Source organism: Dermacentor albipictus, unplaced genomic scaffold (genome assembly GCF_038994185.2).
Source record: "Dermacentor albipictus isolate Rhodes 1998 colony unplaced genomic scaffold, USDA_Dalb.pri_finalv2 scaffold_24, whole genome shotgun sequence".
In the NCBI taxonomy this organism is placed as follows: domain Eukaryota; kingdom Metazoa; phylum Arthropoda; class Arachnida; order Ixodida; family Ixodidae; genus Dermacentor; species Dermacentor albipictus.
The window spans coordinates 54,101-80,841 of NW_027225578.1; the positions used below are offsets into that span (position 1 = coordinate 54,101).

A 26,741-nucleotide genomic window follows, 5' to 3' on the forward strand; every position below is an offset into this window, starting at 1 on the left:
TTTTCCTGGGATATGTAGATGACTGCTTCTGCATAATTCAGAAGGATGCTCTCGCTGCCTTCACTGCCTGTCTTAACTGTGTGGAACAGGCGATTCAGTTTACTGTCGAGCAAGAAGCATACGGTTGTCTATACCGTTTCTTGGTGTTATTGTCAAGTGCGATGACGCTTGCCTTTCTTTCAATGTCTACAGGAAGCACACATATAGAGGCCGGTATCTGCATTTTAACTCGGTACAGCCGCTTTCCCACAAAAGGTCAGGGCCGCTATTTTGTAGCGATGCCTTATGCCTTATTCTATGCTACTCTTATCATCCACCACACAGGGCCGCCTGATCCCGTTGATAATGTGGGCAGACCGTCGCTCTGACCACTGGCCAAGCGCGAAAAGCCGGAAAAGGCATAGAATGGGAAAAGGCATCGCTACAAAATACCGGCCCTGTTCTTGCTACGCTTTTCCAGCGAGCAAAAACCATTTACACAAGACAGAAAGACTACACGTGTTATATTAAAAGCATTTGTACAGATTTAGGAAACTTCGTCTACCCTCCGTGCTTTTTCTCCTCGGTAAGGAAAGAAGTGTCACTCCCAGAAAGACGGCGTTATAGGTCGTCTCCGAAGAAGTGACCTGCCATTCCATATGTCCCTGGCACAAAGACCATCACTCACATCATGCGCAGGTACGACGCCAAGTTAGACATGTGCTAACCCGCAGTCTAAGAAACGATTTAGTAAACGTAAAAGAAATTGCCACAAGAAAATTTCCCTCCTGTAGTCTACGCCATAACGCGCGAGAACTGTGATAACCAGAATATCGGCGAGACAGGTGATTTCAAGAAACGCGTGAAGCAGCATAAGCATGACGTCAAGGAACGGCACGTGGCCTCGAGCGCCCTTGCTGAACATGTGGAATCTACAGGCCACAATATTGACTGGGCAAGTGCACGTGTCCTGGCCAAGGAAAAGAAGCTTGCATCACGCCTACATCTCGAGTCCTTGCACATAGAGACCAAGGCGAACCCATTGAATGGGCGTGACGGGATACTTCCGACGGTGTACACTCGCCGCTTCTGTCACGTACTGAAACGTACTTAAATAGGTTGTATCTCTGTTATGTGTTTTATTGTGAACAAAGCTCCCGTACGGCGAGCCAAAACGTCATTAAATTTTCAGTTATCTTAGTCGGTGCATCTTTTCGCGCTTATTCATCAAACTTCAAGGGCGATAACATCATCAATGCGCGCCGCATGCTGTACGTGCGAGTGAAAACGTATGGGGGAAGGGGGATAGGTGAGACGAGGATGGTGGATCAGTCTTGTGTGCGCAAGGGAGAAAAGAAGGGAGGAAGCGCGCTGCCTTCCGTCGCGCGCGATGCATCGGGGAGAGTGGAGGTAGGGAGAGGAGGGGGCTTAGGATTGTGTGATCTCTGAATCTGCGATTGCACAACATGTTTATTTGCCTTGTTTGATGCATTATATACAGTGAAATTTGTTTAGATACGTAGATTTATTGGAGACTTGCAGGTATATTTATATCTTATTTTGAGCTTTTGTGTATACATGCAGTGAACTTTGTTTCCAATGACACTTTTTGCCCGTTATCAAGCTGTTTCTTCGCATTTGTATATTCCTTTGTGTCTTTGCATTTCTAATGCATATTTTGCAGAACTCCTGCTTTTTATATGTGCTCTCTGTTTCGACTCTAATTTTGGTGCAATTAATAACAGTACAGGAGCGGTGGCATCTGCTCCTGCGCAATACATTGGAACGAAGGACAGCGTCATTGAGATTTTTTTCTGGCCATTGCATATGTAGAGAAAAGTAAAGAAGGTTCCTGAATTACAAGGTTTCATTAATTAAAGTATCTGTCCGCAACTTGGTCATTTCATGGCCTTCAGTTTTTTCATATCAGCTGCATGCACTCCTTTGCTGGTTTCGAACTGATATAGTTCTAACATATCTTCTTTTAAATAGACGAGAATGGTGGGAGCGTTGATATCGGTTATTTCTGGCACATTTGTTAGGGAATAACGAATATATCCGTTTATGAAAAAATATATATTTTAAATGCCGTGACAGTGCGTAGCGCACAAGAATTTGTTTGCAGCATCTTTGGTAATGGCAATTCGGTTATCATTGATGTATTTGATCCCTCGACAAATTCTATAGGGAGCAGGCCCAGCTGGAACGTGAGCCCCCCCCCCCCCCCCCTCCCTGAACAAAATTTCTGGCTACGCCACTGGACTACTGCTACCATTTCCTTAATGCTGTAATATTCGTCAATGTTGCCCGCTATGTCCTTATGGATTAGGAATCCCACCCCATATTTCTTCTTACTTGGGAGACCTCTATAGCAGAGTACATGGCCATTATTCAGCAATGTATAAGCCTAAACAGTTCTTCTAATCTCACTAAGGCCGATGGTATCCCAAACAATGTCTGATAGTTCCTCACAAAGTCCTGCTAAGCTAGCCTAACTCAACAGAGTTCGGCTGTTAAATGTTGACAGGGTCAGCTTCTATTGGTGCCCTGGCCGGACAAAGAGATTCTTAGCACCCTCTGCTGCGTTACAGGTGTGACCGCCGCCTTGGTGAAGTGCTCCACAGCTGCAAGGGACTGAGGGCCATGAGTTAATTGTAGTGCGAGACAGCTGTTCAGCTTCAACGGTTTATTTCGCAGCTCGCGCGCTGAAGACGATGACGCTGGCCATGATGATGAATATATACAGATGAAGAAGATGAAGGGGTAAAATAATGCTCACACAATTTCCCCCGCGCGTGAAAGCGGCCAACCTGGCCGCTAGTTACGCTGGTTATGGCGGGAAATTTAATGCCGTATGAAAGGCTTTAAACGCGAAACATGCACAATCTTTGTGGCACGGCAGCGGCCGTCCAAAGGCGGAACAACGGGAGTGACACGATAGTTAACTGGCGTGGTCTGTTCCCGAACAATGTAGGGCACGTTAAAACGGGACTGAAGTTTCTCGCACAATCCAGGAGCGCGAACTGGGGTCCACAGTAACACTTCGTCTCCTGGGGGGAAGGAAACGACACGGTCAGATGCATCATAGCGAATTTTGCGGTCTTGTTGACCGGCGTCGGTGTTGAGGCGGGCACGTTCGCGACACCGGGCAATACGATGACGCTGGCCATGATGATGAATATATACAGATGAAGAAGATGAAGGGGTAAAATAATGCTCACAGTAGCAATGATCAGGGAGGTAGTGGCCGAATACTCCACCAGGGAGGCGAATTCCTGTTCTGATGAGGGAGTGTCTTTGTTGAAGCTTAGGGGGCCTTCTTAATTTGGTTGTACCTGGTTTAATAAGACCCGCCGTGGTTGCTCAGTGGCTATGGTGTTAGGCTGCTGAGCACGAGGACGCGGGATCAGACCCCTGCCACGGCGGCCGCATTTCGATGGGGGCGAAATGCGAAAACACCCGTGTACTTAGACTTAGGTGCACGTTAAAGAACCCCAGGTGGTCGAAATTTCCGGAGTCATCCACTACGGCGTGCCTCATAATCAGAAAGTGGTTTTGGCACGTAAAACCCCATAATTTAATTTTTTTTCTTTATTATCACACCACTAGCTCTCGGCATCTTTTGCCGGTGTCAGGCGTCACTCCAAGCCTGCAGATGTACAGTGGAGGAAGTGAAATTTAAGCTCACCATCGTCAGATTAAAAAAAAGAAAAGAAAAAAGAATCTTATAGAAGAATTCGGACTTCCGACTGTGGCCACATAGCATTCCACTTAGTTCAGTCAGGTAATCCCGTAGGCGGCGAGGCTACCTTATGGCCATCAAGTAGAGCACAGAGGGCCCTATACATGCCTAAAAGCTTCCTTGATTTCTCAAATGATATTGCGCAACAATAAACGACACAGACGCAAGAGAAGACGACATACCAAGCGCAGTTGCGCTTGGTGTGTCGTCTTCTCTTACGTCCATGTCATTTTTTGTTGCGCAATAGCATCTGAGTAAAGGATTACCAACTTTCCCGGAATGCTGCTCTCATTATGTTCCTTGGTGTATCCGCGATAGATGAAATCTCACGTACGCAATCGGCCGTGAACCCGGCTAGGTAGAAGGCATTTCGACCACATCTGACAGCGCTTAAAACGAGAAGGGGCGGAATAATAGTAGAACTGGTCGCTTCTCTCACCGGAAAGGCGCCGAGACACAGGTACCTCCATCTTGTGCTGCTTTAAAGGCCAAGCCGGATAAGCTGCTCAGTCACGTATATATATATATATATATATATATATATATATATATATATATATATATATATATATATATATATATATGCGTATATACACGCGAGAACTTTCGCTCACGAACGAATCGGAAGGCTGTGACACCGGATTTTCTGGAGCATGGAGCCCATAACGCTACTCGCATTTAAAAATTATAATAACGTGCTCGATGCACTCGCTTGGACCACAAAAGGAGGGCGTGCGTCTGAATTGGCACGCCTCGGCAGCGCGCCTCAGAAGTTTCTGCTGCCCATTTCGTAAATCTTAGGTTTGGTTCGCATATACGGTGTGTATATGGTGTGTGCGCCTATTAATTCATTCACATGTTCGCGATGGAATACTAACTTTCTGTGCCAGTTGGGGTAGATGTGTATTGAAAGAGTGCGCGAAACTTAGTATGATATGAAGCGGCACTACTCAGCCCTGTCATTGTTTAATGAGCGGTGCCAACTCTTGCCGACGTTCCGGGGCATAAGCGCTTTCTTTGAAGGTTAGCGATACAACGCTGGCGGATGAGCAAATTTCCATTTGCTCGAGGAAAGCCGTACATCTCGAAGTACCGGTAACAAGTATGGACAGTTGTAACTGCAGTCAGCGAACTTGGCCACACAGATTGATTCCATTCCTTAATATACCAATAACTATTTTTGCAGCCAAGTACTCACACATCTTCAATCCACATTATTTATTCCGGCATTACTGGAGCACAGTGCTTTAGTGAAAACTCAGTTGCATTTCCGACAACTAATCGCACACGAATGAGGTGGAAGCGCTAGTGGACATTGAGCGTCCCGCTGAAAACGTCATCTCGTTTCTCTAGAACAAAATGCACCGAGGAAAGAGTCAATAACACCCTTATTAATTTATCGCAGGCAAGTCAATGCTTTGATAGGCTTGGTGCGTTTTGATTTGGCCACCTCGACAAGCGGAACCATTGCATTAAGCAGTGATTGCACGTGTTTCCAGCATCTTCTGCACTTAGAAAAGCAAAGGTTGTTCTGAAATATATGACAATGAAGGAATACAAATGGTAATAAAGGAATCCACAAGAACGTCTGAATACACAAGCAGAAAGATGAGACAAGTCCATGTACGTCCCATCATTCCCATGGTGGGTGAACGATTGCAGCGCCAGAGCTCCCTCTAGTAATTATTGCAGGAAACTACGCAGGCAGTGAGTGGAGTAAGTTCTTACGAGTGATGTGTGGGACCACTGGTGTCGTGGTGCGGGAGCGCGCGATCACACGGCTATTTCCATATGTCGCGTTTTTTCTTTATAACGCTAAAAAGATAATTACGCGGGTCATATCACACAGAAAAGTCAATCAGATGTTTCAGAACGCATTCCCAACTTTCCTATTGCAACTCCTACCATCAATGCAATAATGAAAAACTTTGTTAATAATTCCATCTAATTATCCATAATTCCGTTTAGGAAAGAAATACTCCTAGGTGCGATAGGTGAATACTGGCCCAATACCATTAATTGCGTCCTCCTATGCGAAAATTTTCAGAGTTTGGCTAAGCGTTAACTGGGACACGCTGCACAAGGTGTATCAGCTAAGTCGGACCAAACATTGAAAAATCCACGTGTGAGTTGCGAGAATGCAACCGACTTCATATTATTTTCTCTCCTCTTGGGCAACTCAAACTATTTTTTATTATCATCTTAGATAACTAAAAATCAATAATTGAGAAACTTTTAGAGTAACAATTTAAACGCAAGATCTTCATTGTGAAAATTGTTGAGCCTACTGAGAAATGTTGTAGTGAAATAAAACTACCACTCGCCAATGGAAAGACATCTATAGGAAAATAAAACTTGACGTATCGGGTCCCTTACCGGACCCTTCATCACAAAGTAAACACTGTGGCTCTTGTTTAAATATGACATAGACGGCACAGTGGGCGTGTGTAGATTTCTGGCAGATTCCCCTGTGTCTTACTTATCGCATGTTGCGTCGTCTGAATGGGCCGTGATTCAAGCATTAGTCTTGCAGGCAGTTTCTTCTCTATGGCAATAATGGGTGCCGATTCCCGGTCTATGCAGTGATCTGTGTTCACATGGTGTTCTGATAAAGTGTTTGGAGATGTGTTGCCCTTGGCGACGTCGCACTGATGCTGTTTTATGCGTTTCTTGAAGTTACTGGTCTCGCCGACATAGGTTGCGTCACAATCTCTGCATGGCATTTTATACACACCATCGGGGTACCTCGGTCGTTGCAAGGGGTCCTTTATGCGCATCATTTGACCGCATATCGCGCTTGACGGGACATGCGCAACCTAAACGTCGTACTCATCAAAAAAATGGCTGTGGCTTAGCTAAGGTTAAGCCCAGGATGCGAAGCATACTAGCCTTTATTTTAACGCGACAGCGTTAAGGAGCTCGTGTCGCAGAAAAGCCGGTGTCGTCGGCGTCGGCTCAGGCGCGCGGCGCTTGCTCAGGCGCACATTTCGTTGTCGCGCCGAACGCTGCGTTGCTCGACGCGCACCGCGTCCGATGCGGGGCGCGACGCCGCGAGCGACGGCGGGAGTTGGAGCGCCGGTTCTCCTCTGTCGTGACGTCACGGTGTCACGTGATTTCATGGTCACCGCCGCGCCTGAGGAGCTGGGTTGAGCCCTCGTAATATGCTTCGCATAACGTCGGCTCAGGCGTGCGGCGCTTGCTCAGGCGCACATTTCGTTGTCGCGCCGAACGCTGCGTTGCTCGACGCGCACCGCGTCCGATGCGGGGCGCGACGCCGCGAGCGACGGCGGGAGTTGGAGCGCCGGTTCTCCTCTGTCGTGACGTCACGGTGTCACGTGATTTCATGGTCACCGCCGCGCCTGAGGAGCTGGGTTGAGCCCTCGTAATATGCTTCGCATAAAACTTTTGCCGATGCCTGGCTTACTCCGCGCGCATACGGAAGGGCTGCGCGTTTACACTTCTTTGTAACCGCTTGGCGGTTGGGCACTGAGGGACGATGTTATTTCATTATTTAATTACGGGCTTCCGTCGAACTCTGGATTACTGAGAAATGTTCAAATAAAGTTTTTTTTCGTGATGATAGCTGCTGTGGTTTAAATTTTGACGACCTGCAAAGAAAACGCGCGAGATTTCAAGAAGTACCACATGAATACGACCCTACACGCAGCGACATTAGGGCCCTCAAGCATGCCACGAGTGAATTATCGATATTACACACAGACCAAAGGCACGGACAGGCCTTGAGCAACTGAGATGGATCGAATATAATGGTCTAAGCTTCCATTTTTGCCGAGAAATCTTGTTGGTTGAAGCGATGGGGTACGCGATAAATAGCGCATGGAAATTATTAAAGATTTCCGAGTACTATTTTTGTTCACTGGCAGCGTAAAGGGCGAGGAGGTTTTGGCGGCGGATTGGAGGTGTATTAGACATGGCAGGTGTGGTCATCACCTATCAATTTTTCTTGGGGTTTATAGGGAACCAGCACTGAACGTTGCGTGGCGATAGCAGCGCCTAGGAACGAGTTTAGGGAACTGAGATTATATTTTATTCCGGTAGCAATTATATGGACACTTCAGGCGCATTTTCTGGGTCCGCGTGATGTTCCGTACAGAAGTCCAAGGGCAATAAAACTGTCACCGCGTGGCGTATGCTGCATATGCGAGTGAAAGCACGCGGGGGAAGCCGACGATCGTGGCTCAGACCTGCGCGCTCGAAGGAGCAAAGCGGATAGCAAATGCGCGGTCTTCCGTCGCACGAAAGGCCATGGGGGGATGGGATGGACGGAGGAAGGCGGTGTGGCTTCGACTGCGCCAACGAGTGCGTACTTTCACGGCTGTAAAACACCCGTTTACTTAGATTTAGGTCCACGTTAACGAGCCCCAGGTGCTCCAAACTTCCGGAGTCCCCCGCTACGGAATGCCTCATAATCATAAAGTGGTTTTGGCAAGTAAAACCCCATAATTTATTTAAATACATGCTGCACATGCAGTCGCGCGCGCCGTATCTTGACAGGGATCTGCAGATAGTTCATACCTTTGTGCGCGCTTTGTTCTCGCGCTCTTGAATTGAAGCGACAGATGGCAAGAAGGCCACTTCGCTCGCTGCGGCTGCCGAGCTTGCTCACACCAACGTTCTGACAGTGAGTGTCCGCGTTCATTGAGTTTGATGTGCTCATGTTTGCTTGTGCACGGTGACACTATGCTCATTGATTTAGTTAGTAAGCGAATGTTTCCAAGTTTACACGGCCGATAATACTACTATACTTCAAATAGCTATATACTAATTTGGTATCGCAATTGATGATTCGCCTTTCGTTTGAAACTGCGACTTTTCACAGCGACACTGTATATGGCTCGGTTCTCGAAAAAAAACTTATTCGTTCTCGTTCTCGTTCTCGAAAAAAAGGACGCTTAAGCTTCGCCTTCAAGAGTGGAACTCGATAGCGTTATCACACCCCGTTCGCACCGCCCACTCATTCGCTCGGCATGATCTTGAGTCACACAAAGACGAAACGTGTGCCTGAGCAAGCGGAATGAACCAAATAACTCGGTGTCTCGGAGGGAGAAACGATTTACGCGAGCCAAACGTCGTGATCGGCACGCACAGCCGCGCCGCGACGCGCCATGAAGGCGGACGCGATCATGGGGCTGACGCCTCGATGGGATCGTCCTCTATCTCGCTTGGGAGCACCACGCAGACGTATGACTCCTCGCCAGCAGCACGGCACACATCGCAGGATATGCTTTCCCACCAGACGCACTACAGCGCAGCGACCACGTCAGAGGCGTCCCGCATCGGACGCTGCACCTAGGAATCGCGCTGTGAGCGGAAAGAGGAGCCGCGTTGCCTAAACACGAGGATTCGAGTGACGCACGCTGGAAGTTGGAAGGGGAGAGAGCGAGAAAACTTATTAAACGCAAGGGTATTGGGGCATCCTCGCACCGGTCCCCGCACGGCCCCAATGCGCTCAAATAAGACGAAGGCGAGAAGCGGGCGAGTGGCCTGCCACCTGTCGGGGCAGCGCCGTACATTGCGAGGTCTTCTGTGTATGCCGGAAGATGGCTCTGCGTGTGTGCCAAGCGCAGAAGAAATGTAGCGGAAACGTACTTCGCTACTCGTTTAACTGCGACTTCTGTAATATACATGCTCATAATTACCGATATACACCGCAGTATAACTTTCTACGGCACGTTTCTAAGGCAACACGCATTCACTAGAGGCGCTTTTGTCCCGCCTTAAACCATCGAGCTCATGGCTGAGTGGTAGCGTCTCACACTCCGGAGACCCTGGTTCAATTCCCACCCAGCCTATCTTGCAAGTTGTTTTTATGAATTGCCTTCCGCCATTTTTGTTCACGGCCAACACCGCCGACGCCGATAACATCGGCTTATCTGCAACACGAGCTCCTTAACGCTATCGCGTTAAAAATTACGTGTGTCTATCTAGCAGCGTAGAACTCGCCTTTAGCGTTTATAGTCTGACGTTATCGGCGCGTGGGTGAGCGTTGCTCGACGATAGGCGTGTCGGAGTAAAATGAAATACTGTATCAACCATTAGTTGTGCTTCATTCTGTCCTGCCGTAGTCATTTCTGTAGCGACGTTATCAGCTGTACTTAAGCCGCGCTTTGGGCAGGACGCGTATCGTTCGCTCCGAAGAAGAACGTGCCCTCAAGGAGTGGCATCGAAAACAGTAGCGCGAATGGGCCAACGGTTCGGGCCCATCGAGTAGCTGTTCCTTCACGGATGAAGAACAGCGTGCCTCGAAGAACAAGCGCTTGTAGTTGTCGTTCCTTCGGTCCTTTTGTCTATGTGCGCGCTGTAGTCAAGTTTGCAATGGCATCATAACTAGCGCGTACCCAAACCCTGCTTCGCCAGATGCGCAGGGCCTTATGAAGCGCTGACATAGGCATGCGTCTGTCCCCATTGAACATCTCGTAGCATTTTCTTGGCGTATGCGTCGGACGGCCACACCAGCATTTAGTAGGACAGTAAAATAGCCGTACAGCCTACTGGCCAGTGCTGGTTCCTTATTAAGGCTAGACACCATGAGCGCGATTTTATGCGCGACGGCGACGAGCGACGGCTTCGAGCGACGGATCGGGCCGTCGCGTGTACAGATCACTCGGTCTTGTCGCGCGATCGCTCGCTTCTGCAAATCTAGAATTCGTCGCTCGTCGCCCGGAAGTGTTATGAGCGACTAGCCAATAACGCAAAGCTAGAACTGGATGTACAGGCTCGTCCACTCTTAGGGTGAACACGGCTCACCGTGGCCGCGCTCCGCGGGGCGCCAGTGCGTCCGGCGCGGTGGCGCATCGAAGCGAAGCGGCGCAGGCGCACACGGACCCAGGGGAGGTGCCTCGCGTCGTCTGCTACAGCGCTGGAGCGCACCGCCGCTTGCTTTGCTGTACACTTCGCTAGACCCAGGTGACTGAGTACCCGAGGCGGCATTGCAGGAAGGCGCACTTCACTAACTTTAGCATTTTCCAGCTGGTTCCGTCTACAGCTTGTCAACAGCCTGCTTAATCAATATACATAAACAGAAGCAAGCTTCTCATCACATATGTCACTTAGCATGTTTTTCATATGTGATGAGGGTAAAAATGCGGTCTTTTTTTTTTCGCGTTCCTAATTAGGCTGGGGTCTAGAGGCGACGCTTGATAGTCATGTCAGGGACGTCACCCAGCCTGAGGCTGTTCTTAATTTCTCGAATGGTGGAGGTCGGGTTTGCTGAAGCTGCCTCAACAATGGTCACTCTTTGCCGGGCTTTACGGGGAGCATCCGCAATTCTTCCATCCTTCTTGTAGTAGCCTGGACGATTCTATTTACAGTTTTCTGTGGCCTTTTTGTCATCTCCGATATAACGCGTTGAGAATAGTTTTGTAGGCACACATCTACGATGCGTCGTCGTTCTTTTTCCAGTACCTGCGACATGGCTAGTTTCCAAAGCACACCGGGGAAATGAAATTATCCTGCACGTTTACAGCGTTTTTATCGCCGAAGTGCCATGGCAACCAGCAACCGAACAAAATGCAATTCATCATGCAAGTCGACGGAAATGCGTTTAATGGAAACACCTCTGGTGTCTTTCGATTTGGCGAGTCATCCCAGAATCTGTAACTCCTGAGTGGCCAGTCACCCAGTTGAGTAGTCGCTGGCTGCACCGCATCATCATATTAAGCTAGAATGGGGTAGCATGACCTACGCAAAAAAAAAGGGGGAGGGGGGCTCAGCGGTTGATCGGGCTGACACCCATGGTCAGTTAAAAAGTAGACTGGCCTTATAACACAGCAATCTGGCTTGGTCCGGGCTTAGCGTTTACAAACGGCGAGTCCGTTTACCGACCACCGGCATGCTGTGGGCAGACGACACCATGCCGGCCTCATGACCGTCGGTTTATATGTCGTGGCCACCTTCGTCCAACACACGGACCGGCCACTTCCCCACGACGGCAACAGCATCGCTTGTCGGCGGCAAGGTTTCCTGTGCCGTATTCATATTTTGGTTTTACCCACTCAGCCCAGCCCACCCCTGCCTAGCCCACCCCCCCCCCCCCCAAAGAAAAAGAAATAAATTCCTCCTAATCTCCAAATTTATCCGATGCCCACCTCTATGGCGTAACTCCATGTGTCACTTCGGGACGTATACCGCACAATTAGCAAATTCTTATATGCTAGTGAGAATATGCATATGGCCCATTCTGAGGAAGTACTGAAATGAAATAGAAGCAAATAACGACTTAATTACCCGGCAAGGCGTAATTTAAACTAGAAAAGCGACATGTAGATTATAGATTTTCCACTTTAATTACCTATTCGAAACGGACGGAAACAGCATTCGCATGCGGCGTGCATTGATTCCCAAGAGAAAAAAAAACAACAACAAAAAAAGCGTCGGCGCCATATGTTTTAGTTCACCTAATCAATGTAATCAAATAATTGACCGACGATTCTTCAAAATGAGAATGCGACATCTCGCATCAGGTAGCCGTCAGAGGACCGGCACCGCTTCGGTGATTTTACACAAGCTGTGACAGCAAAAATGAATTTAGTTTTTTTTAAAGGATGCAGAAAGATGAAAAGGGGGAGTAAAATCGCCGCCAAATCAGTTGCTATGCCAGGGAGAGCACTTTCCTACACCGCGTAAAGCGCTCCATGCTCTCCTACCAGCGACATTAACGCGTCAATAAGAGAGTGCGAAGCAGTGGATGTCACTTCTTAGTTGTTGTCGAAGTAATAGTATCGCCCTCTTTAATGGTAAAATCCATGACAAACATGATGATGCGTGGTTGAACAATCGCTCTCTAACTTTCTGCGAAATTTATAGCGGGTTTCGGTCGTTTTCTTAAGTCAATTAAGCACATTCGTTCTAGCATCAAGACATGCGCGAAACGGCGTGCTAGGCTCATGCCATGATGACTCCAACCAAGAGCGCGCCTAATAGGTTTCTCGGTATGCACTACACCAAGTGCTGTGAGAGTAAAATAAGAGGGCCCCAGCCTAATAAAGAGCGCGAAAAACTGATTATTAATTTTTACCCTTATCACATATGAAAAACATGCTAAATGACATATGTGATGAGAAGCTTGCTTCTGTTTATGTATATTCATTAAGCAGGCTGTTGACAAGCTGTAGACGGAACCAGCTGGAAACTGCTAAAGTTAGTGAAGTGCGCCTTCCTGCAATGCCGCCTCGGGCACTCAGTCACCTGGGTCTAGCGAAGTGTACAGCAAAGCAAGCAGCGGTGCGCTCCAGCGCTGTAGCAGACGACGCGAGGCACCTCCCCTGGGTCCGTGTGCGCCTGCGCCGCTTCGCTTCGATGAGCCGCCGCGCCGGACGCACTGGCGCCCCACGGAGCGCGGCCACGGTGAGCCGTGCTCACCCTAAGAGTGGACGAGCCTGTACATAACTCAAGTACTTCCACATTGTCGCACGGAACAAGCAAACGATTGAATTTTTATACTTGCAAGGATAAGAACGTACTGCAAGACTTTCAAAAATATTTTATCCTGCTTTTTACAGTAAAACACATCAACTTAAGTTAATAAAGCACGCGTCACGCTAGTTTCGGCGCCTATAGTGCTGCCCTCATACCGGCAACACTGAGGAGACGTCGCCGACGTCGCTCGAAGTCATGGCTCGCATGGGGTACGACTTGTAGGCGACGAGCGAACGCGACAGCCATCTCCATCGCGTCGCTTGTCACTGTGGCGTGCAAGATCGCTTGCATGGGGTTTATACTTTAAGGCCTTTGGTCTGCGTATAGCGTCGATACTTCAATGGTAGAATCATTGAATGCCCTAATGTCGCTGCGCATAAGCGGGCAGTCATGTGGCACTTTTTTAAGTCTCACTGCGCTGAAATAAAAGCGCAGCAGCTATCATCACGACAATTGTTTGGATATTTCTCAACAGGCTCTACAACATCTACATTGCAGATCTTGCGTTTAAATAAAGGCTTTAGAAGTTGGTTTGTTATTCACGCAGTTATAGTGGATCCGTACGCTAACAGAAGAGGCGTGGATCGGAAACAACGGCGTGTTGAAACGGAACGCCTTTGCTATGCCCCAAACTGGCCAAACTGGGTCAGCCAGGAAACGCCAGCTCCAACGGCGCGCACGCCTGCGTGCGCATGTGTGTGCACGTGTGCTTGTGTGTGCTTGGGCCCTGTAACGTAAAATTATTCCAATGTGCTTTTATTCCAATCTACTGATGTCAAATATGCGTAACCACCGACGGAAGCATCGGGCAGTGACCCGCAGGTATGTCTGAACAGACCAATCAAACACTCTCCTCGATCATAGGAGGTCACTTTTGTTTCCTTGAAAAACGAATATCATTGCCTACATTGAGCGGCTTGTCTCATCTAATTGGCTGACAAGAGGCGAGGAGCACACTGAAGTGGAGAGGGATTCGATGGGGCCGAGCCAGCGCACTGAAAATCGATAAAGGGATGAAGATGATGGTGCCGGCGTCTGCGATTGGTCCGCTTTCCCTTACTTAGCTTGCGGTGGCTTGTCTCAAATCGCGGCGGCATGCAACGGAAGCTTAAGAATGACACTAAAACGCATCCTCAGCAAAGAAACGTTGGTAGAATGAGGTCGTAAACGTGCCGAAAGGACTCGAAAACGTAACACGACCACGCAGAAAGTTTTATTATGCGCAAATAAACTGATGCTCTCCGGCAGGTGCGAGCAGCCAGTGCCTGAGTGATCGGCGGAAGCCATCTTTTATTCCTTTCAGAACGGGGCCATAGAGAAAGGGATTGAACAAGAGCGGACCCTCGGCGAAAATTGGAAACAGGAAACACGTCACGCTATAGTATTAACATCGACGAATTGGGGTCGCGAGCATCGAAAAAAAAGAAGAATGTGAAATGAGATTAACAGAAATTGTTTTATTTTTTTATTCTTTCCCGGAAAAATCAAAAATATCTGCGTATAAATTAAATTAAACTTTGCGGCTTACTTCCGTCGCCTAGCGACAGGCGAACCGGCGAATGATGAGCCAGATGTTTGCGTCATTCGTCAGACACGCCGCCGAAGCGAGAGAGACCGGCCGCGCATCTGAGCGTTGGACTGTTCGGGCGCCCGTCTTCCTGTTTTTCTATATTGGGATTTAGCCTAGTTTGGTGGCCTCCCGGCGAATTATTGCGTTCATTCGGAACTTCGACAAGGCAGCACTGCACTATTGGACTACGGCAAGGTGAGAAACTTTGTTCGACAGTTTGCGACGCACTTCAAGTAATTAGGCTTACTGCCCGGCAACTAGGCTAGACTTGTGACGCAATTAACGAAAAACAGCGTGGCCATCGTGGAGCAGTTAATTTGAATTAAAGAATCGCACTGGGAGATGTTTGCGACGCTTCCTATACGCCTCAATATTGTTTTAACTAATTTCGGTAGTTTTTGGGAACGCTAGTCGCACAGGGTCCTGTGACGCAGTTTCGCGTGTACTGAATTTTACTGCGACAAGTTTTGGTGCTTTCTCTGACTGCCAACATTATTGAAACTAATTTAATTACTTTTTGGGCTACCCTTCGAGTGCAGTGGGCGCGCCTGGCGCTGTGACTCGGTTAGCGAAAATCAGCTCGGCCGTGGTGCGCGGTTTCACGCTTTAATGCACTGACAAGTTCATGGCGCTTTTCTTTCTCTGACGCCCACCATTGTTGAAAATTATTTTCGATACCTTTATGTTATGAGGCCCGCTCGCCGCGCCTGTTGTGACGCAGAAAAGCAGCTCGGCCGTGGTGACAGTTAGTTTGGCGCGTACTGAATCTTACTGCGACAAATTTGTCGCAATTTTTATGTCCCCGCAACAATTTAAGCCTTCTTTCGGTACCCACGCTTGTCGAAAACGCGACGAGCAATCGTCAAGAGTGATAACACGGGAGTGCGTTGCTTGCGCCTGCAGAACGCACAAGTGATAAGCCAAGGAGCTCAAACGCCAGGAACTAGTAACTAGAAAATTCTGTCTTCTGAACGGCACCCACGCATTTTGTCTTGAGTTCGAGTAGAAGGTATTCTGCGAGCGTCCAGCATGCTCTGGTTGAGAGCCTGTGTGGTGGCCACCTCTGTGTATTCGTAGCGTACTATCGCGTCGGTTGTAGCCAAGTTCGCGAAACGCGCCGTTGCCCGCGGATTCATGCTATTAAAGTGCAGGAAATAAGTATTGGGAAGAGGGAAATGCTTGGAATTAGAATGTGTTTGTGGTATGTACGGTATTGCTTGGGATGACTCGGGTATTTTCTACGCCGTGTGTGTAAATACGAACTGCTTTTGTTTGTAATGCCGCCCACTCACCACTTTCGCACGCTTCGCCTCTACAGGCATTATTCTTACATGTTAATACCAAGATAACGCTTGTAATTTTCTCAGCTCACGTCATCTGGTGGAGCTTCCTGCGGAAACTACTGCTGCTTACCTGGTGCCACAACGCTGGATGATTGCACAAAAAGCCCGCGACGAGCATTTACAACGAATTAAATAAACGTTAAGTTTTCCACATTTCACAAGGTGTCTTGCGTCTTTATGAAATTGCACGTGGCACATATTCAATGGATGCTTGTGAAGATCGTTCGGAATCAATTTTACTGAATAAAATAATTTGCACATAAATGTTTAATAAATGAAAAAAAGTGTGTAAATAGATATTTGCTGCAAAAGCAAAAAAAAAAAAACGGAGCCGGCGTGACGCGCACCAGCTAGAATTTAAAACGCGCGCGCACAAAACCGAAACCGGAAGTGTGATTCAGGTTTTAACATCCACGGCTTGGTGCGCTGCAGTCCATTCGGCCTCTGGGCTCTATGGGAGTGTCCGCTCTTGTTGTATTCCTTTCTCTATGACGGGGCAGCCTGCGGCTATTCAGAAGAAAATCCAGTTTTGTTCTGCATATTAATGCATCTTCAACGCGTACACGTCACTTTGACACGGTGAGTTTTCGCGGTTTTGTGACGTCGCTTGACAGGCAGGTGAAGTGGGTGCAGCCCGAAAACTATTGACCAATAGGCGAGGTCTAATGGGGAAAAGGCATCAAATCAGAGATATCTATTTTTCGTTTGTTCGGCCAAATCATGCATAATCAGTGTGCACACGTCGTATCAGATGGGGAGCTACCGCGGTTGTCGTGACTTCGCGTAACACACAGGCGAACTGGGGGGTGGTACAAAATGTTTCTGACCAATCGCGGGGGGCTGATTGCAGAGTTGGAATAAAAAAGGTTGTAATAGCTTTACGTCATAGTGCCCTTTGCGTGTGCGTGTGAATTCTCTCGCATTAAGTTAGACAGTCATCGTGAGATTGGTTCTGTAATAATTTGATCTAGGAGAATATTGTACTGACTACTTCATTTGCAGATTTAAACATTTTAGCTCCACGCACGAGCGCTGTGACAAAGCCTGTCACTGCTGACGCGAGGTGAAAAAAATGAGTCACCGGTGTAGTGAGGTGCACGCCATCTCGTTTGATTCTCCAGTGACCCAGTGTGCAGTGCTCCAAAAACGGAACTGCGTTTTTTATCTTTTACCTCGTTTGCTCGTTACAAAGTAAAAATACAATGCTACGAACAAATTCGATGATTCGCAGTGGTTACGCGTGTGTAGCGGCGGATGAGAATGAGTCTGACTCGCCAGCTAGTGTGCGCGTTATATTTGTAGGCGCAACCGGACGGAGAAATAATGGGGCATCCTGGGAGAAGGAAGCGCAACCAAATCGAGGAGAGGGGCATAGGCAGTAACTCTGCGTGCGATAAGCGTACTGCTCCCTATGTTTTGAATGCACGTCCAAGTTGCGAAAAAGAAAGCCAAAGCACTCCGAAAACTTCGGCGTAGGGTACACCTGTTTTGTTACATGCAAGACATGTTGAGGCTCTACAGGCTAATGGGACCATACCCTTCATTTTCATAATAAGTGATACAGATGGCGAACATTTTATTAAATGCCAATAAAGATACGAAAACCAGCCTAAAAATGTCGACGGCGGAGTTAAGGTAGGCGACAGAACACGCGCTGGTTTTCAGTAGCCTGGCAACAGGATTAACACCGTTTTCCCACCTGCGCTGCTCTTTGTTTCAGACTGATGTCGTATATTTAGTAAGGTGTCTTCTCCCAACGGGGCGTGGAACGCACTCTACTAAGCTTTACGTAACACCAACAGCGACGCAACGGGCCACGCATTTCGTATAGGCGTAATTCCAGACGCTTAGACGCGTGTATCTGTCGGCCCTCGAGCGCGCATCTATCTCACCCCGGCGTTCGTCATCGTGCTTGATCGAGATGAGCAGGAAGTTGAGTGTGGCTTTCTTTCCGGCCTCCTTGGCGATGGCGGAGAAATGGTGCAACTGCGAGCAGTAGCTTCGAAGACACCACGTCTCGTCCTCGTCCTTCCGGGGCTGCTCCACCGCATCCCCCGTCGAGTAGGACACAAGTGCAGGCATGAAAAAGGAGTATTCGGTGATTATTTGCAACGATCACTACTATAGGGCCGAGAAACGTTAATCTCTACAAACTATGAGTGCACTCTTTGTAGGTAATCTGCAATTGAAGATATTGCTGAATTTAAGCTTGCCCGTACACTTCTTATCGTTTAAGTATTCCAGGGCTATACCAGAGCCGTGCGCGGAAGCAGCAAAGCGGGTAGTGGCATCTTGCGACGGCTTGTCCAACTGCAACGTTGTACACACGTGTCCCACTATAACATGGGTGCTCTCATACAAAAAAAAAGAAGAAATAAAAGGCTGCCCGTAACGGTTTCATCAAGTCAACAATTACGTCGCTACTAACGTTTTGCGCCAGAAGTTAAGTATAATATGCTATATAACTGCAGTTTTACATTTGTGGGCTCCCTGGTTAAACTCTGAGTAACAAGGTGTCGCTACAAGCGCAGTCATTGCCACACTATACAGTGTCTAGGATATAGTGACTAGTCTGCCGAACGCCGGGCCTCTCCAATGGTGGATGGTGGTACCACCAATGATGCCTGGGGACCGCATGGTTGGTACCATGACGACGATGGTGATCATGACGATGATGATTTATTGGCATCCCTTTTGAATTTAGGTGGTGAGAAATAGTCCCCTAACGTTCTTGAGTTAAGTTTATATGCTATACACGCTTTCATTCTAGCATTTTGTATAGAACTCCTTTATCTTCCTTCCTTAAACTGTCAATATCTACCTCATATCACTACCTTTGCCTGTAGCGGATCTGGTCGTATCAATCTCTTGTTTGCTTTTCTTCCACAAATGCTCTAAATGCCTCTTGCTTATCTGGACTGCTGACCGACTGATGCTTCCATCCACTTTCAATCCAAGCGCTTCCTTCGCATTCTTCGCAATGCTTCACTTTCTGTTAGGACGTGTGCTGAGTGGTCTCTGAATATTTGCTGCAGCAGACACACAATTCATATTGTAGCGAACAATTGTCCCGGTATGATTTTGTACTCAGGCAAGCAGCTCAAGCATAATATAGCAAGGCAGTGTCATTTCTGTTATCATATAGATTTATCATTCTATGTTCTTCCTTGTCATTCTTATAAATGTCCATGGTATTTTTTGTTTGCATTCTTTGCATGTAATTTTGTCTCAATGTTTCTCTCAGTTTCTTTTTGATGACTTCTGCTTGTATATTTACAGATTGAATTACACTTTACTTGGTTGCGACTTCCTTGCTCTGTTCCTGCACTCTTGTATGCCGGCCACGGCGGCCGCATTTCGACGGGGGCGAAATGCGAAAACACCCATGTACTTAGATTTAGGTGCACGTTAAAGAACCCCAGGTGGTCGAAACTTCCGGAGTCCTCCACTACGGCGTACCTCATAATCAGAAAGTGGTTTTGGCACGTAAAACCCCATAATTTTCCTGCACTCTATGTGTAGCGCAGTCCCCACGGGAAATGACCTCTGAGGGACACGCACGGTACCACGTCAACCAAACGTATGACCGTTCGCTAGTGCAAAGAACCCATAGTTTGTTATTTATATTGAATAATCGCGTACGCATGTGAAGAAAGGGGCACCGAAGTGACGTTTTCAGCAAGGGCACGTGGTTCCGAAGTGCGCACTGACAAGAAAAACCACTTGGTGCGCTGCAGTACGGCACCGTGCTACCCCCCGTGGCAGGCATTCTCGGTGCCAACGCGGCACCTGCGTCCAACACACTAGTAGTACATTCTAGGCGCTTTATCTATACACCTCTCAGGTAACCCTGTGTTCTGCAAAAGGTAATACGCTTACGGACGAGCTAAGGCTTTCTAATAACCAACGCATATATACGTTAATTACAAAGGGGCTTCCACTACAGCGAAAAAGGGGCGCTATAGCGTAAAGATCTTTCAAACTGTTTTTACTCTTTTTCATCAATCGGCCTACCCCAATTGGTCAAAAATTTTTTCTGGTGATTCCTTTTCGGCTGTCTGTCGCGCGATGCCACGGAGAACGCGAAAACTCCCCCTCTGATATGAGATTTACACACTGATTATGCATGATTAGACCGAACGTAAGAAAGATCATTATTACTGATGTTATGCTTTTTTCGCCACTAATGACAGTTTTTACTTCAGGTATTTGTAGAGCCATTATAGATGCGCACATTTGTTGCTTTGGTGCTCTTGAACTGCCACCTCAGTTTTATATATATATACTTATTGGGGATTCCTCGCCCACTGCGCAGCCAGTGGACAAATATCTTTGCTCTAAAATACTCTATGATCACATCGTACTGCTATAGGGACAGGCCTCGCTCTTTACGACTAGCCTTATAACGAGTAACTTGAAACGTGCGGCGAAATGATGGGTGGGATGCAAGGAATGCGGAAACGTTTTCTGCCATGCAACCAATAGGCAGGTCTTCGTGCTGTGTTCTGCTACTTTCCTCAAGATGTGGAATAAAGGGAGATTAATGAAACGCGGTTTCTCGCGTGCTTTCAACTCAGTAGTATGTAGCAGCACGAACTTAGTTCTCGGCCTAGATTACCTCAACTTCGAGTCGCAGCTAATCACGTATGTGAAACCGGAAGACCCTGAGTGCTGTCACGTTAGTACAAAGAAGAAAAAAAAACTGGCCTGCACTAGTGACTCTTTCACACCCTTAACTAAGTTCCAGTGAACAGCAGTTATGAAGAGTTTGTTCTCGCGGCTCTCTTTCATTACAGGTACGCTCCTTTTCGAGAAGCTGTACCATGGCGCATCACTACCATGGCGGTTCCGAACAACGCCCATCCCGCTCCCGTGCCTTTTCTACCTCGGTTCAGTCGATTTGAAGGCTCCCGCTGGGGTTCTACCTCCTCCGGACAAATACCGAGCGTCTTGTACTTTCCGTGCTCGCACACTGATAGCAAAAGCCGATGCGAAGCTTTTTAAACCGAAGCTTTCTTTGGCTCTTCGCCCCCACCCTCTCTTTGCGGATGATGGCAGCTTCTGCCTTGCTGATTATACAACCACCACTTGGTTTGTGCCATTGGAAATCTGCCGAAATGAGCAACTTGGGTCAATATGTCCCTGTCACTGGGTGTGTGCCACTGAGCATGTTTCCAAAGAGAACTTTGAGCACTGCGCCTGTGTCACTGAGTATGTGCCCCTGAGCATGTGCCACTGGACAGGAGCCCCATTAGACAAGTAGAATGAGAGTCAATAGGCAAAGAAGTCGCCAGCAAAAGGAGAGGGGGACGAAAGAAGTAAAGGGAATAAAATGGAACGATACCGGTCATTGAGCGAGAAGCATTGAGTGACAGATACTGAAGAAGTCGGAAACCAAAAAAAAAAAATTTCACGTTGGCTTCAGAGAAATGAATAAGTGCACAACAGCAAGCAGCCGAGTGTAAAGAAAGAAGTTAAAGGGCCCATCACCTGATCTGGTCACTTCGAGCTGACAAGCGTACAATGCTGTACAAGCGTACAGTGCGTACAATGCTGACCAACGATCGTGTTTGCTGAGTATTACAACCCTTGGCGGTGCGAAAAGAGCTTAAATTTCAAACCAAACGCCGTTTGCTTAACTCGGCACGCTCATAAATAAATAAATGAGTAAATAAACAAATAAATAAATGGACCATCTCTGAGTGCATCGACGGGCTATTGGACCATATTTGCTGGACGGAAAATGAAAAATCAACATAATTAAAAATAGTGAAGTTGTGCGACGAAACAAGGATGGCTCACTAACGTTAACTGTGGTTCTGTGTACTATTTCATTTGTTCTGCGCCTCTGACTACAAGCGCTGAAGGAGATCCGGCCTCTCTTCAGAATATTCTTTCATAGGTCAACAATATCGGACATTCTTCAACCTAATTCTTTTTAGAACAGGTGTTGATTTGTTCTGTGAGCTTTTCTTCCTCTGTTTGCAGTCTCTTTGTCCTCACGGTACGAATTTTTTTTTTTAGCAGGAAAGCCAACATTTGTTCAAACGCAGATTCAGGAAGGAGTAAGTAAATAAAATGGAAAGGAACTATTTTTTTTGACAATACATTGAATACGACGTCTTGTATCTTCAGTCGAAGATGTGCTACTGCCATTACCTGGGTGACCGATTGCCCTCAGCATACCACGCGGCGCCGCGGTGGTATGAATGCTATAGGTGCTAACTTAATAAAATCGCTTGTTTTTCTCAGCACTGCATTATAACACAATTTCACGTAGCTTTGCTCAAATTGGTGCACCCATGAATTGTTTAATTTCTTTAATGTGCGACGTGTATTGCTGAAGGCGCTTTGATTCATTGGGACTATTTCATATGTGCACCGGAGGATGCCTTTTCCAAAGCTACATAGTAATCACTCTAAAAGGTTGTCCAATATCCAACATCGTCGCATATCCTAGAAAGTTTTCCTGGTACACTTAGAGCTGTAAAGCTGTAAACCATTTCAAAGTGCCAGTTACTGTGCCATTGCGGATGTTAGCAGCACAACAGAAAACAGAAGGCACCGGGCGAAGATACAGAAAGGAAATCAAAAGCATTCATCTACATTTGCGGGCTTCTGGTTAGTAAAAGTCGACGGTCGTTTCGGCAATGTCAAATATTTTCTCGTCTTTGAACACGACTGGCTTTCTATTGAGCCTAACTCTTTAGTGTCGCTCTGTACATACATACATACATACATACATACATACATACATACATACATACATACATACATACATACATACATACATACATACATACATACATACATACATACATACATACATACATACATACATACAACCCGCCCTGGTTGCTCAGTGGCTATGGTGTTGGGCTGCTGAGCACGAGGTCGCGGAATCGAATCCCGGCCACGGCGGCCGCATTTCGATGGGGCCGAAATGCGAAAACACCTGTGTACTTAGATTTAGGTGCACGTTAAAGATACCCAGATGCTCGAAATTTCCGGAGTCCTCCACTACGGCGTGCCTCATAATCAGAAAGTGGTTTGGCACGTAAAACCCCATAATTTAATTACATATATAAATACAGTGTCTGTCTGTCTCCGTCCGTCCAATAGTAGCCGTCATAGAACTGCGATAGTGAATGATTGGTCTACTCCGCTTTTGAAGTTCGGTAAACTATAGTAGCGTTCGTTTTTCTTAGGACAACGATGAATTCCTAAAGATTATACCGTCTTGCGGCGCGAGAACATGACACTACGCGGAACTTATAATTTTCTCTTCTTTTTCACACGCTGGGTATACATGTTTACCAAAGGGATAACGTACGTGACTGAAAAGTAAGCAATTTGAGGTCACGTATGCTAAGTTGCGTGTACAATGTCCAATACGAGTACCTGTTCCGTATGAGCCCGTCCTCCAAACGGGTACATATTACGCAAGTGCGATTCTTCATGCATTATTCATGCAAGCTCCAGTAACCCCTAGGTAAAAAAAATGGCTGTGGCTTAGCTAAGGTTAAGCCCAGGATGCGAAGCATACTAGCCTTTATTTTAGTTGTTGAACCACTGTTTAGCCTGGTGAACTGCTGTTAATTGCTTGGGTATATTTGGTTCGGCTAGACGAAGAAACAACTCATGCGTTACTCTGCTTCGCCTTCAAGAGTGGAACGCGCCAGCGTTCCCGTCGAGGTCGACCCACCAAGGGGTGTAAGACAATGGGCTACGGCGCAGCGACTACGCGCCCCGCATTGGACGCGGTGAGCGTCGAGCAACGCAGCGTTCGGCGCGGCAATGAAATGTGCGCCTGAGCAAGCGACGCACGCCTGAGCCTTAGAAACAGCTCGTTTCTAAGGCAACACCGCATTCACTAGAGGCGCTTTTGTACCGCTTTGAAGCATCGTACTCGTGGCTCAGTGGTAGCGTCTCCGTCTCACACTCCGGAGACCCTGGTTCGATTCCCACCCAGCCCATCTTGCAAGAGTTGAGCCAAAGCCACCTAGAAAATCAGTTTCTGTAGCACGCCGCAACCTTCGCTTCTCATTCCAACGAGCAGCTCTGTCTCCAGGAGGCATCTCACCTCGTGAGTGTCTAGCAGAGGCAAGCGCAGCTGCTTATATACCGCCGCGACGCCGCGAGCGACGGCGCGAGCCCCGTTTCTCCTCTGTCGTGACGTCACGGTGTCACGTGGTATTGAAAGCGACACCGCCGCGCCTGAGGAGCTGGGTTGAGCTCTCGTAATATGCTTCGCATAAAAGAGACTGCGCAAAAGACAGACAAACACGACAGACAAACACGAAAGATGCGGGGTATCTCGCGTGCTTATCTTTGGCACAGTTTTTCCCTGCTTAAGCAGTATGAGCCAGCTCGCCCAAAGAGAAGTTGTATTGATCCCACTAACGTTCGCAGCAGCTATAACTTTGGAAGCACGGCCATAGATGCGTCATGCGCTCTGGCTCTACGGCGGCCCTCATTGTGAACCGGATGTTGGCGTCAGGTTGATGTCGGGGAAATTGTCTAGCTTTACAGTGTTTCGGAAGCACCCATAACTCAACCCCTCAAACCATTGCGAACTCGCGTGTGCGCAGGGCGCCTCCACTCACGGCGGTGCAGAGGACCCACTTGAGCTTGGTTCGTAGCAGCACCAGGCTGAGTCGCTGCCACAGGGTGTTCACCTGGCTGCAGCTGAACAAATCCCGCACGGGCACGTAGTGCAGCACCTGCTCTACCAGGTGCTCGCAGGAGCCGATGCTGCCGCTGCTCATGATGGCCGCCGCCGGTGAGCGGGTAACTCCCAGTAATCGGTGTACACCTGTGGAGCACCAACGCTTCAGACGGCCTCGTTACAGCCACGGCAAAGGCCGGTCTGGCAGCGACGCGTCGCCTCTTACGCGTTCATCTTCGTCTGTCTTTGATGCTAGAACCACAGCGCGCGCCAGCCAACAATCACGAGACAGGAGCTCGCGTCATCTTAAGAAAAGGAGAAAAAAATAGAGGAAATGAAAGCTGGCAGAAAAAACTCTGCGCATTTTCCTCCGTTACCTCTAAATTGGCTATATTTTGATTCGACTTAGAGATGCCTTAAAAAACTGCGTACGGCGCCCGATTTTGGGCTTATCCCCCGGAGTGGGTACGTGCCCTTGTCCCCGATGATGACATAGGGCGTCCCTCGATGGAATATTTGCCAGTCGCACCCACTGTTGCCACTTTTTGTAGAATTTAAATTGATACTTGAATAGTACTACATTTCAACAACAACAACACTCACACTCACTCGCATGCACGCACACACGCGCACACAGAGAAAGAGAGAGCAACGCCAGTGCGTGCGTGTATGCGTCCCAAGTAGTACTGATGGACTAGATTACACTTGTTTTCTTTTTTTCTTTTTTTTCTGCTGTGACAGCAGTTCAGAGCTCAAAGCCAGGTTTGCGGTGTCCTTCGTCACTCGTTTGCGTTACGCCGACTATGACGGCGTAATTGTGAAGCCATTCTCCTTATCCTCAGCTTCAACCGTCGTCATAGGACGGGATATATATCTATGTATAGGGAGAAGCGACAAATAGTAATGAGAATCTTCTTTCTCAATTCACAAATTTCTCCAAATAATTCTGAACGTCACTAACCATCAACTACTATCTCAGGGACGCAATAAACTTCTCCTACCGATAGTTCAAAATTGTTCTGGAATTCATGCAATTTCACGACCCTAAATGCTTCAGTCACTTTTTTTTCTGTACCTCTTCTAGATATGGAAAACATTTTCCTTAGAAGTCTCGTTTAGACCATGGAGACAAGGAGCTATCAGGTGCAAAATACGGGCAGTAAAGCTAAGGTAGGGTTGTCATCACATTTTTTTTACAGAAACACTAGCGCTGCACGCTTAGAGCTGCGCATGTGGGATCGTTGTCGTGGTGCACGAGCTATTGGCCGGAGTTTCACAGGTCGTGGCCTTTCTTTGGAACTGCATCACGCAACCGTTTGAGCACTTCATCATAAAAATGCTGCTCGAGTCTTTGACCTTATGCCGCAAAGATAACGTAAACATGCTATTCGATGTATATATAAACAAAAACACCCTACAGAAAATAAAACTTCATACACACACATTGTTCGACTTTTGCTATCGCAAAACCGACGCAGACAGCAACATAGGTTGAGAAGGAAGCAAGGCAGGGAGCAGAGGAAGCTTTACACAGGAACGATGTTTCGCGAATTGATGGGGATGACCACAGAGTTTCATATAATAATTGCTAGTGGGAACTCTGGCGCAAGTATCTACGGAAGCTGTAATTGAGGCGGTTCAGCCAGCGAGTGAAATATGGAACGTACATGAATTGGCCTAAATTTCATCCTTGTGGCTTCAAACTGCCTGGTAACTTTGTACACTCATAATTTTCAACGAAGTAATGTGTAATAAATAAGTAAATAAACTTAATTAAAATTGCCCGACAGAACGACTCGAACACAGGGCCACTAGCACAGAAGTCCGATATTGAAACCATTACGCTACGGACGCACGCACCGAAAAGAGCGACAGAACGCCCTTATGAATTTCTCGTGGGCAAGTCGGCGCGTTGAAACGCTTGGCGAGTTTCGATTTGGCCACCTCAACAGGCTGAACCGCTGCATTTAGTAGTGATTGTGCGTGTTCGCGGAGTCTTCC

General features: G+C 47.6%; 1 protein-coding gene across 1 annotated transcript in view; it reads right to left on the reverse strand.

The window, feature by feature from the left end:
- Nucleotides 1–25,003, reverse strand: part of LOC139052467 (uncharacterized) — a 67,191-nt gene extending 42,188 nt beyond the window's left edge. The window contains exons 1-2 of the mRNA XM_070529584.1: nucleotides 24,679–25,003; nucleotides 17,965–18,109 (exon numbers count right to left, since the gene is read on the reverse strand). Coding sequence (XP_070385685.1) covers nucleotides 17,965–18,109; nucleotides 24,679–24,840 — 307 coding nt within the window. The 5' untranslated portion in view covers nucleotides 24,841–25,003. The remainder of the gene's footprint in view (nucleotides 1–17,964; nucleotides 18,110–24,678) is intronic.
- Between the last annotated feature and the right edge of the window lie 1,738 nt (nucleotides 25,004–26,741).